The 13,022-nt window shown below is 34.1% G+C and overlaps 1 protein-coding gene across 1 annotated transcript in view; it reads left to right on the top strand.

Moving 5' to 3' along the window:
- ARFGEF1 (ADP ribosylation factor guanine nucleotide exchange factor 1) overlaps positions 1–13,022 on the top strand; it is a 130,147-nt gene that overhangs the window by 78,066 nt on the left and 39,059 nt on the right. Inside the window, exons 18-22 of the mRNA XM_045560548.1 lie at positions 3,907–4,078; positions 5,578–5,729; positions 10,697–10,825; positions 11,747–11,905; positions 12,153–12,303. Of these exons, the coding sequence (XP_045416504.1) occupies positions 3,907–4,078; positions 5,578–5,729; positions 10,697–10,825; positions 11,747–11,905; positions 12,153–12,303 (763 nt within the window). The remainder of the gene's footprint in view (positions 1–3,906; positions 4,079–5,577; positions 5,730–10,696; positions 10,826–11,746; positions 11,906–12,152; positions 12,304–13,022) is intronic.

The following is a 13,022-nucleotide window of genomic DNA, read 5'->3' on the forward strand; positions in this document are numbered from 1 at the left end:
TTTTTGATAAAATGACTTATTTTCCTTTGGGTAGATACCTAGTAGTGGGATTGCTGGATTGAATAGTAGGCCTACTTTAGTTCTTTGAGAAATCTCCATATTGTTTTCCATAGGGTTTGTACTAATTTGCAACTCCCCCAACAGTGAATAAACATCCCTTTCTTTCTGCATGCACACCAGTATCTATTGTTTTTTGACTTTTCAATAAAAGCCATTCTAATAAGAGTAAGATGATATCTCATTGTGGTTTTAATTTGCATTTCCCTGATGATTAGTGATGAGCATTTTTGCATATGTTTGTTGGCCATTTGTCTATCTTCTTTTGAAAAACTTCTGTTCATTTTCAGTAGTAATTCTAATTAAGACTTTCAGGTATCTGTAAAATATATCTGTATGTGTCATTCTCATGACAGACAACTATATTAAACTTAAGACATATTTTAACCTAGAAGGATATTTATAGGTCTTCTGTCTATATTTGTCACAACATGTAAAAACACTACATATAAGCCATCTTTTTTTTTTTTAATATTTCAAACTTAAACAGTAGAGAGATTAGTATAAAGAACCCTCATATACCCTTCACCCAGCTTGCACAGTTATCACTGTAGGCCAGTCTTATTCTATCTACATCCTTTCCCTCCCCCAGATAATTTTGAAGCAAATCCCAGGTATCATTTTATCTGTATTTATTTCAGTATGTATCTCTAATAGAAAAATACTCTATTTAAACATAACCACAATACTGTCACACCTAAAAAATTAATAATAATTTTAAAACATCTGATATCTAGGAAATGTTCAAATTTCATTTGCTTCATAAAATTCATAATTCCTTCTTAAATATTAAAGAAATGTCACTTTGTTTCTGGTAACCACTACAAGAAGTTATTTTTAAAGTTTTCGTATTTTTTGCTTAGTTTCTAAAAACACGCTTTGATATCTTTGGGTAAAATTGTCTTTACAAAGTATTTACAAGAATTTCTTCATATTTCTAGAGGTAGGTATCTAATGACATTTATTATTCTTAGGATATAAAATAAATCATATACTTACTAATCTGAGATGTATTGGAAAAACTAAATTTTATTTGGAGTTTGAGATTAACCTTTGCAGTATGGAGATTTTTTTGGTTTGTATTTTGAGAGGTTTAAGGCAGGACTGATATGAAAATGATATATCAAACATGAGGAGGGAGTATTATATATGAAGTTACTCCTATTTTAAACATCACCATTGAAAACTGTGCATTTACCACAGATTTACTTGATTTTATATAGGACTTTTTAAAAAAATTATTTAAGATTTTAATCATTTAAGATGTGCCTTTGGCATATCACTGGCAGTACAGTCAAAGCAGCTCATCTTTCAGGGTTTTCATTATCCAGCACGATTACTTTTTTCCACGATTTTATAAGGCAGTCCACAGATAATGATTTATTTAGATATCTTTATATCAGAGTTTTCAGTCTGATTTTTCATCTCATTTTTCAGTCTAACCCACAGTATTTATAGCCTGGGCTTGCATTCCTTTGTTTTTAGAAGATTATACTTTTAAAGACATTTGGTTGTATAAATGAATAGGCAGTATCATATGTACCTGTGCCATGTCTTCCTATACATATGTATATGCTTGTGCTGAGTTATTTTGAAGAAATATTAAAATTTCATTTTGTATCTTTTCATAAGTACCCAGGTTGCTAAAAGTTTTTAAAGACATCCAGTTAGGGAGCATTATGTTGAGAATAATGTCCTGTCTTCAGCGTATAGTTTCTGTTCATGGACCATGTGCTCGCAAGTCCTATCTCGCAGTGGCCACTGCTTGTTGTCAGCCCGGTCCTTGTCAGATTGCTGCTTGGCATCGTGTGCTGATACATAGCCCTGCATCTGTAGAGCAGCTTGTGAGTTCCTATGAAGCTAAGTAGCCAGTTAGAAAATTGAAGCATAATCTTGGCCCCAGTTGAGAACCATATGCACTATGACAAATAACAGCATTTTAAAAGAATGTAGGTAACTTTAAAGGAATTTCTTAAAACTGATTCTTCTCATTCTCAGTTTTCAAACTTAAAATACAGGTGAATTTTAACAAGCCATTTTTGTTCCTTTTGCACGTAGAGTATTTATAGTTAGGCTACCTTTTATATAGTGTGTAAGTCAGTGAATTTTTAAATTTTTGAGGTATGTTTAGAACATATTTAATTTTTTGTGTATATTAATCATCAGTAGTAACCACCAACTTTAAGTGATTTAAACACTAAACAAGGCACAGCTTCATTTAAGCACATGAGAATAAAAGTCAAGAGTAGAGTGTTCCATAAAAGATGTCAGGAGCAGAAAAGTTTTACATGGCTTCCAGAATCCCACTGTGGCAGAAGTGTTCTGTGTGAGCACTGTGCTTTATTTTGGATGCCTGAAAGCAAAATCTCTACTCCCACTTTCTGGGAGTCCCAACCCAGATGCATAGACACTTAACTGCTACTTCAGATTTTGTGTCAAGACTTCTCTCTGCCTTTTAATGGCATGATGCTAAAACGTTTTGCCATGCTCAAAATTTCTAGGTGACTGACATCTTCCTTTACCTCTTCTTGGCAGCACTTGTGCAGTCTTTTATTTTGTTGTTCCTAGTCTGTTTTTAAGCATTTGTCAGAACTTTAGGTAATACAGCTTTTTTTCTTTTTTAGTGCTATGACTCAAGATGAGTTTTTAAAGTTGTATGATAGAATTTTATTGCCTTAGGTAATAAGTTACATTTGAAAAATTGTGTGTGGTAATATTTTTACACTTTTATAGGAAAAGCACTCCTAGCACCTTTCTCTGACAGATTAGAAAGATCTGTTTGCAGAGTAATCTGAAGTAAATAAGTGTATGAATCTCAGTTATATTTTCTAAACACTCTGGTCTCTTTACAGTCATTTTTCATTTTGTTTTTCCTATGAGACAGGATCTCACTGTGTTGCTCAGGCTGGACACTCCTCCCACCCCAGCCTCCCGAGTTGCTGGCATTACAGGTGTGAGCCACTTTGCCTGGCTCTGAGGGTTTTTGCAAACTTCTGATGACTTGCTTGATTATTGTTCTATGTACTTTAATGTAAATGTACAGGAGCCTTATCTTTAGAATTGCCCTAAATTCTGTATGGAAGGTGATAGGTAGGAATATATTTAGTTAAATAAATATCTCTTCAGAGATATCATAAGACTTCTGGGTTTTATCTGTCTCAGTTTCCGGAGATACAGTGTAAACATTTGGCTGTGCTTGTTCCCAAGTTTGGTGACAGGGCTACCATTTTACAGACTCCAAACTTGTATTCCATAGCTTTATCAAGGTACAAAGTTGGACATTCCTGTTCAGGGTACTGTTAAACAAGATAAAGCAGTCCTAGAATACTTTGTCCAGATCACCTAATATAATTCAGTTGCCACAATGACTCAAACAGATTGTTCTCTTGTTGTAAGTAAATTTCAGCTATTGTTATTCTTGCATCCACTGTTACATAAAATCAGTTTTTAACTTTTTTAGCAGCACATTTATGTTCTTCTGAACTAAGATTTGAATGTTTTTGATACTTTTATTTTCTAATAATTGCCATATCCCTTTTTAAGAGACTGCAAGAGCTCTTAAGCCTCAGGCAAAACCAAATAATTTCATTATCCAGTCTCCTTTCTCATTGCAAATTACTCATGTCCACTGCAGAGAAAGATGAATTACTTTATGCCAGAATGGGTCTTTTCTACATTGCCTTCATTTTCTGTGGCTTTTTTTTTCATTTTTATATGTTTTTTACTGAACATTTTGAACATCCTATCTCAAAGTAATCATACAATCTCTCATATGAGTATTCAGTTCTTAAAATACCAGTGAAACTTTTATGTTAATTTTTAGGAATTATAATGGTTTTTCATATCTAGGTTAAAAATAAAATGACGAAGGAACAGTACATTAAGATGAATAGAGGTATTAATGACAGTAAAGACCTTCCTGAAGAGTATCTATCAGCCATCTATAATGAAATAGCCGGGAAAAAGATATCAATGAAAGAAACAAAAGAACTAACAATCCCTACAAAATCAAGTAAACAAAGTAAGTATCCAAATCAATTGAGTCCTGATTGTTCAAGGGAAAAAAATGGGGGTCCTTAAAAGAGTATTTCACTTGATTTAGAATAAAGTAACCATATAAATATGGGTGAGAAACATGCTTTAATGAGAAATATTCTAATATACAGTTGGGTGATCCAAGTGTATTTTTCCCTACATCCTGAAGAATGATAAATTGACCAGTGATTAATAGAAAATGCTGTATAATATGCATGTGTTACTGTATATTTAATATATACTCATCCATTTAGCAATTAATCTCATTCAGGATTTGGGGGTCAAAGAGATTGGTTAGAAAGCCCCTGTAGTCAGACTTCAGCCCCCTTTTTTTTTTCTGTCTCATCATCTTTGAGCAACATCTTTCCATCTGTTCATCTATCATGACACATAGATGGAAGCTGGGAGTAGGGGTGACTGGAGGAGCTGGGGAGGGTGAGAGTCATGGGGAGCTCATGGATTTGGAAGTCACTGCTTCAGACAGACCATAACTTAAGTAACTGTGGAGTCTCTAGATCTGTTAATACCTAGCAGTAGGAGCCAACTATGGACTCATTTCTGTTCTAGACACTATATAAATGGAGACAGTGGTAATAAAATTAGAGCTGAAATCTGACTTCAGGAATGAGGAGAAGGTAATGGTTCAGGAATGTAAGAGTAACATAGAAAGAGGCTTCCTGCCTTTCTGAACACTTCTACTTGGAAGTGAAATTGTAAGCTTGAAAAAATTGCAGTAACAAGATTACTGTAGAGAGAAGCTGTATTATATGTTATAATATGTTCATATCCCTCTTTCTCTGTCCTATTTTTTATATGCTGGTAGGAAATCAATGAGAAGCTGGAAATGGGAAGGAGGATGGTGTTGTGCTGAAAACATTAAAATTACCCTGGAGTGTTAGGACCAGTGTTTTCTTGTTAACTCAGGAGCAGTCATTCAAGCATGTGTGGTACAAGGATGCCATTGCCTTTTACCTCTCTTCCGCTATTCTCCTATCCCATATTTAGGTTATTTCCCTAATACTTTTATTGTGACTATGAAGGTTGTACCCACTCTCTCCCCTTTTCATAGGTTTTCTACTTATCCTCGACTCCTAGTCCACATTCTTTTTTGAGGTGAAATTCACATAACAGAAAATTAACCATTTAAATGTGAAGAATTCAGTAACATTTAGTACATTCACAATGTTGTGCAACCACCACCTCTTTCTAGTTCCAAAACATTTCATAACCCCAGAATAAAACCCCGAACCCATTCAGCAGGTACTCCTCATTCACCTTCCTCCCAGCCCCTGGTAAACACCAGTCGACTTTCTGTTCAGTGGATTTATCCATTCTGGATATTTCATATAAGCAGAATCATATAGTATGTGACCTTTTGTGTCTGGCTTCTTAAATTGGTGGTGTTTATTATTTGATAGTAAAACATCAAAATAGCATTCTTAAATGCCTTTATATCTTAAATGCTAATAGTATTTATTGTTTCAGATGTAGCCAGTGAAAAACAAAGAAGACTTCTGTATAACTTAGAAATGGAACAGATGGCCAAGACAGCTAAGGCACTCATGGAGGCTGTGAGCCATGTTCAGGCACCTTTTACAAGTGCAACACATTTGGAGCATGTGAGGCCCATGTTTAAGGTTAGAATTTCTGATAACTTAATTGCAGTATACATTAATATATAATTTTCTTCAGCATATTTTTTAAGTTAAGGAAATATAGTGATATAACATGGTAGTGTAGACCTGGAAGCTATAGCCATGTTATTTAGGACATAGTAGATACAAATTTTCTGTTATTTAAAGAGAACAAGAAGTGTTATGCACTATAAGTTATTAATTGTTATGTAGTCTTAGGAATTGAGTATAGAAAAGTTTTGGAGAATGATGATTAATCCTTAGCCTGGTTTTCTCTAAATGAGTTATACTTAAACCTTTGGAGTTAATTCAGATTTCAAAGTGATCATGAGGCTCTTTCTCTCTCCCAGTGCTTCCAGCCCAGGAACTAAGAAGGTCGTAAATATGCTCGGAGCCTAGAAAGTAGGGTAAAGAACAAAACAGAACATTGTGCTTATGGGTTGATTTAATGAAAATAATACTAACTGGTTCTTTGAAATTTAATTTCCCATTCCTTCCTCATTCTTCTATTCTTCTTTTCTATCATTTCTCCAAATTCCAAAATGAGTAGGCAATGCATTAAAAGGGTTGTAGGGAAGTGGCGAAGAGTCTAGTCAAGTTTGAAAAGAGAAATGGAGTAAGTTATATTCCATTTCATGAGACAATATGGTACAATGGATGGTCCATGGAGACTGGAGATGATAATTTAAGTTCTCATTCCGATTCTAACTACACATATGTATGAGTAGTGAAAGATTACTACAAGATTTCTGTGCTTCTTTCAGCTCCAAAACTGTATAATAACTTCTTCCCCTCCTTCGAGGTCTTGTGTCATATTGTATTTCTAAAAGTTGGTGAAGAATTATGGGATGAGAGTGAAGGAGCCAGGGACATAGTGTTAGAAGGAATAGTGGAATATAACCAGCCTTATCTTTTAAAATAATATAGAAAATCATGTTGAAATATAAGAAACACATTTTTTCTTTATTATGAAATAAATTTTGTAAAGATGTGTTTGTTTGTTTTAAATAATCTCATGCCGTTATTTTACTTATCTTTTCAAATGTTTTTCTTGGTGAGGGTTGTATAGAAGATTACAAAACAAAAGTAATAAGGAACCAGCCATAATTCTACCACTCAGAGAAATACTTTTACTGTTTATATACTAGGTCATTAAATATGAAATGTCCGATTTCAAATCAGAAGTTTAGTTTCTTATATCTCAAACAAGAAGCAGTACAATTAATCAAAATATGTGCCTAAACTATTGACACAGTTTTTCCATCTTAATGGTAGCTTGCTTATGCCAGCAGCAAAGAAGCCTAGAGAGCAAGTAGCAATGAAATCGCGAAAGGCATTTTCCACAGCTTGTTCAGAATTGAATATTTTTCCTTGTAAGAAGTGGTCCAAAGCCTGGAAGAAGTGGTAGTTAGTTGGTGCAAGGTCTGGTGAATATGGTGGATGACAGAGAGTTTCCACATCCGGTTTCTGTAGCTTGAGCAGTGTTGTTTTTTGTGACATGTGGTCGTGCAAGAGGATTAGCTTGTCTGTATTGACCAATCTCAGTTGCTTAATTGCAAGCATCCTTTATCATTTCATCCTATTGGTTGCAGTAGGCATCCGCTGTAATCCATTGACCACGTTTCATGAAGCTGTAGTGGGTAATACCAGTGCTGGATTACCAAACAGACACCATTAGCTTTTTTGATGAATATTCAGTATTCGGTTTTGGACTGTGCTTCAGCACTTCATCTTTACCCAACTATTGTGTTGAACACTTGTGATTGCCAAAAAGAATCCATTTTTCGTCACACGTAACAATATGGTATAGAAATGGTTCGGCTTTATGTTGTGACAGCAAAGAAAGGCAAGCTTCAACACGATTTCTCTTCTGACACTTGTTTAATTCATGTGGTACCCATCTATCCAGCTTTTTTTTACCTTGCCTATTTGTTTCAGATAGAGTAATATTGTTGGAATGGTAATGTCAAACCTTGTTGCTAATTCACGTGTAGGTCGAGATGGATTCACTTCTACTACAGCTTTCAGCTCATCATTATCCACCTTGGTCTCAGGTCACCCATATGGCTTATTTTTCAAGATTAAAATCACCAGAATGGAACTTCTCAAACCATCGACATACTGTGCCTTCATTAGCTACATCCTTCCCAAACACTTCATTGATATTTCTAGCTGCCTACACTGCACTGGTTCCAGGATAGAACCTGTATTCAAAAATAACATGAGTTTTTGACTTATTGATGGTTTCACAAAAATTACTCTAAAAAAAATATGAAAGATAATCTCAAACCAAAACATGTGTTTGAAAGAATGAGGATGTACCTTCACAATAAAAAAAAAGTGTCAAAGTGAAATGTCAGATATCAACTGTTAAATTTTGTACTTAAGGAAATTAGACATTCCATGCTTAAATAACCTAATACTTTTCTATCTTAATTAAATAATTGTGAACACACCATGTATTTAATTTTATGTCTTGCTGTTTCTGCTATAAGTAATTTCCCAATTTCATTAACAGCTTCTGTGATGCATTATCTGGATTAGCTATAGTTTATTTAAACATCCTCCAAGCTAGAATCTTTCCCCCTACTGCCTTTTTCTGGTGCCACTACCCTAGTCCAGGCATCCTCATTTCTCTCCCTCTGATAACTGCAGCATTTTCCTAACAGGCATCCTCATGCTTACTTTGTACTCCTTTTATCTAGAGTGATCTTTTTAACATACAAATGAAATGCCACCTTCTTACTCAAAGCTGGTCATTGACTTTGCATGATACATGAAACCTAACCATCCCTCCAGGGTTTGGAGACCTTCTGTGGTCTGGCTCCACCTGCCTCTCCAGCATCATCGCTGGTTCTCTTCTGTCTTTGCTGCATTTACACCAGCATTCTTTCAGTTTCTGGAATGTCTTAAATTCTTTTCAGGGCATTCATATAAGGTGTATCCTTTGTCTAGAAAGTTCTTTCCTTCTTTGCCTGAGTAGTTTCCAGTTTAAATGTCACCTTCTTTCAGACAATTCTGCCCTGTCCCCTCTAATCTAAATTAGGTCGCTTTATAACATGCTATGCTTTTCCTTCATTATATTTATAATAATTAATTAATTAAATACAGATGCTCCTCAACTTAAAATGGGATTATGTCATAATAAAACCATTGTAAGTTGAAATTATTAGAAGTCAAAAGTTCATCAGTATACCTAACCTACCAAACATACCTTAGCCTAGCCTACCTTAACCATACTCAGAACAATTAGCCTACAGTAGAGTAAAATCATCTAAAACAAAATCTGTTTTATAATAAAGTGTTAATATCTCAGTCTATAATGAAGGTATGATTTATTGAATACTGTGCTGAAAGTGAAAAACAGAATGGCTGTGTGGGTACCATTGTGAAGTTGAAAAATTGGAAGTTAAACCATCCTAAGTTAGGGACTGTCTGTATATACATTATTTGTATACATTTATGAGGCAAAAGACCATATCTGTTTATTTTCCCCAATATTTAGCGTAGTTCCTGGCTTGTGGTAAGTGCCTGATAAATAAGCATTGTCTGGGGGAAGGAAAGAATGATAAATTCCTAGAATGTAATTTATAATATTAAGGGCCATTTTTAAGAACCTTTTTACATGTTGCCAAATTGTATTTCACAAAGGTTTATACAGTTATGAGTGGACAATTTTACTGTTGCCTGGATATTATTTAGGTGTAATTTGATAGGAGAAATCATTGTCTCTGATTCCTAATGGAGTTAAAAAATTTTTTCACTGGCTTAAGAATCACTTGTATTTCTTCTTGTATAAAATATAACACAGGTTTCCAAATAGATTTGCTGTTTCTGTGTAACAATGTGTAATTTATTACTTTCATGTGGTACTTTGTAGTTTATAAGTACTGCACTTCATGTGTTTCCCATAGCTTCTCTCTGTAGTGGCAGTTTGGGTGTTACAGATGAAGAAAAATGAGGTTCAGAGAGATTAAATAAGTGGCAGAGCTAGGACTGGAACCCAGGTTCTGTGTCTTATGATCCTTTGTTTAGAGACTATATTTACTTTTCAACTTCTGAAGTTTAGAAACAAAGCCCTGGGTGGTTTTGTTGCCTTAGTAGTATATACTAATGGCTTTATAGATCGTTCAAAAATTCCAGTTGCCATTTCTATAGCAGACTGGTATAAACATTTTTCATCTTTGTGGCTGTATGACTATGTAGTTTTGCTTCATGATGACTTACCAAAAGCAGTTGAATGCTCTTACATCAGACATTTTAAAGTTATGTGCTTAATTAGGATTTTCAGTGGTCAAAAAGCAGCTCTTTTTTTGTTTTCTAGTATAACTTCATTAGGTGTCCAGAGTTTTGATAGTAAAATTTTAACAAGTATTTGTGTCTTCCATAGTCTATCTATAATGAGGGTGTATTTTATTGAACTTAAAAAAAAATATTGTCCAACTAGGAACCAGAGATATCCCTGATGTCTCAATGTAAAATATTTAACAATTTAAAAAAATAGGCTAAATGATGTTCAGGGAGCAGGCTTAAAGAAAAGAGAATAATGTTGCAAGTAGGAAAACGATTAAAATAATTGTACTGGAAATAAAGAGTGTATGCAATATTGCAAGGCACAAAGCTTACAAAGAGAGATGAGTTCAGGGATCAAACTAGTATTTGTTATGTATATTGACTTCCTATTTTTTTATTGATGTGAGTAATTTATAGATGCTATTCTTAAAATATGCCTAAGGTCCTCTACTGAATTTATGATCTTGCTGTCTACTTATTTAAGCCCAGGAAGCATTTTATAGTTTGTTTTCCCCTTTGTCTAAGAAAGCTTTTCAGATAACTATGCCCAAAACCTTATTTCTTTTTTTCATAACTTCCTTAAATCTTGTATTGTTTGAAAGCCTTGAAAAATATTACTGTAGTATTATCACAAAATTTATTGCTTTATGTTCATGATATATTTTAAATTTTTCTAGTTGGCTTGGACACCTTTTCTGGCTGCATTCAGTGTGGGTCTTCAAGATTGTGATGATACCGAAGTAGCCTCTCTTTGCCTGGAAGGTATAAGATGTGCAATCAGAATTGCATGCATTTTCAGCATTCAGGTAACAAAGAATTTTGCCTTTGTAGACAGTTTGGGACATTAATTACTTGTGGTTTAAATTATAATAACTTTTTATGTCTGACTTATTAAAAACTAATTTCAAATATATGATGAAGTTTAAATGAATCCTAATATTTAAGTTTCTGAGAAGCTATGATGGAAGGTGTAGTTCTATACTGATCTGTCTAAAATTTTATCATCATGACTTTGGTTACTTCATTTTTCCTCTATAGAATATTAGCTATATAAAAAGTTGTCAAGACTTTGAATTCCTATATGTTAATTTGCATATCTTATTTAAACATGTCACATTTCATACTTATTGAATCATATTTTTATATATGTGTATATATTTTATGTGATTTTATAATGTAAGCCTAAGAGAAAGTTATCTTTAAAAGAACCAAGTATCCAGTACATAATTTTCATGAACACAGTCCCTTCTAGTAATTTATGTACTTTATCTGAGGATAACTTTTAGCCAAATTTGTCTTTTTGTTTTTTAAATGCATTTCACATTTAATTATGAATTTAAGCCTTACAAAAAAGCACAGCCTAGCTGTAGCGAAAAATAAACTTATAAATCAAGTTTCTGCTAATGCACACAGTGCTTGAAACAAAAGTGCTCAATGATTTATCGGTAAGAATTCATTGGTTATCGCTAAAGTCTCATCTTGATTTTGGCACCTCCATTGTCTTTGGATTTTAGAAATTTATGTCTTTCCTGCTTCATTCATCATCTTAAAATGAACGAAAATTTAAAAACTGTATTGTGGTATTATATATAATTCGTGACAAGTAAAATTTAGTCACAAGTTAAAAAGTTACTAAACAAGTAAACAGAGTTTGTCAGTAGGAAATGAATTAGAGATCAATCTGTTGCATTTACAACCATGTAAATACACTGTTCTCTTTTTTATAGCTGGAAAGAGATGCATATGTCCAGGCACTAGCAAGATTTACCTTACTTACAGTGAGTTCTGGTATTACTGAAATGAAACAAAAGAACATAGACACAATAAAAACACTTATTACAGTGGCTCATACAGATGGAAATTATTTAGGAAATTCCTGGCATGAGGTATAAGCACTTTATTTTCAACTTTGCAATTTAGTTTATAAAATGAGCTAACGCTAAATATTCTATCACTGACATGCTTAAATGTTCTGGGAGAAAATTAATTTAGTACATTTAAGATAAGTACGTTTAACTTTTTATAATGATTTATATAATCTAACTTATGTATAAATCCTAGCTGCATATATTTAAATATTTTTGAGGATATTTTTAACATGGAATTTAAAAAATTTTTCCTTTTGTAATTAAGATTCTGAAGTGCATCAGTCAGTTGGAGCTGGCACAACTTATAGGAACTGGAGTGAAACCTCGATACATTTCTGGAACAGTGCGAGGCAGAGAAGGATCTCTTACTGGAACAAAAGATCAGGCTCCTGATGAATTTGTGGGTCTGGGGTTAGGTGAGAACTTTTAAAATTCTTTTTACGAAGTATTGAAAATTGTTTTCAGCTTCCTCATTATAAGTAACTTTCTTGTAGCAATGAAACATAATTAGAGGGATAAGGTAAAATGCCCTTTGTCTAACCTTATCAGAAAAAGCAGGATGACTAAATAAGGAATTAAACCTTTTTTGCCTGGTCTGGTTTGCAACATTAAATGACCCTTAGTCTCATTCTCTTCCGTGGGGGTGGGAGAAGAGTACAGTTTAAAATTACCTGCTTCTGGCCAGGCGTGGCGGCTCATGCCTGTAATCCTTGCACTCTAAGAGGCTGAGGTAGGAAGATTGCTTGAGCTCAGGAGTTCAAACCAGCCTGAGCAAGAGTGAGACCCCATCTCTACCAAAAATAGAAGAATTAGCTGGGTGTGGTGGCATGCGCCTGAAGTCCTAGCTACTTGGGAGGCTGAGTCAGGAGGATTGCTTGAGCCCAGAAGCTTGGCAGAGTAAGACTCTGTCTCAAAAAATAAATAAATAAAAATAAAATTACCTGTTTGTAAGACTAATTAGGTAACTTAAATCTGTAAAGGCTGGTACAAGGCAATAAGACAGCTGGGCTTCTAGAGAAAGCATTCACATTCAAAATTTTTAAAGGCAGTGTGCAGGCCTAACCAAACTCTTCTACCAGTGTGGGACCTCTCTGCATGGCTTCTTGTGTGCTTAATATGGCCAGAAACTTCTAGA

The sequence above is a fragment of the Lemur catta genome, chromosome 9 (assembly GCF_020740605.2).
Source record: "Lemur catta isolate mLemCat1 chromosome 9, mLemCat1.pri, whole genome shotgun sequence".
Lineage (NCBI taxonomy): Eukaryota > Metazoa > Chordata > Mammalia > Primates > Lemuridae > Lemur > Lemur catta.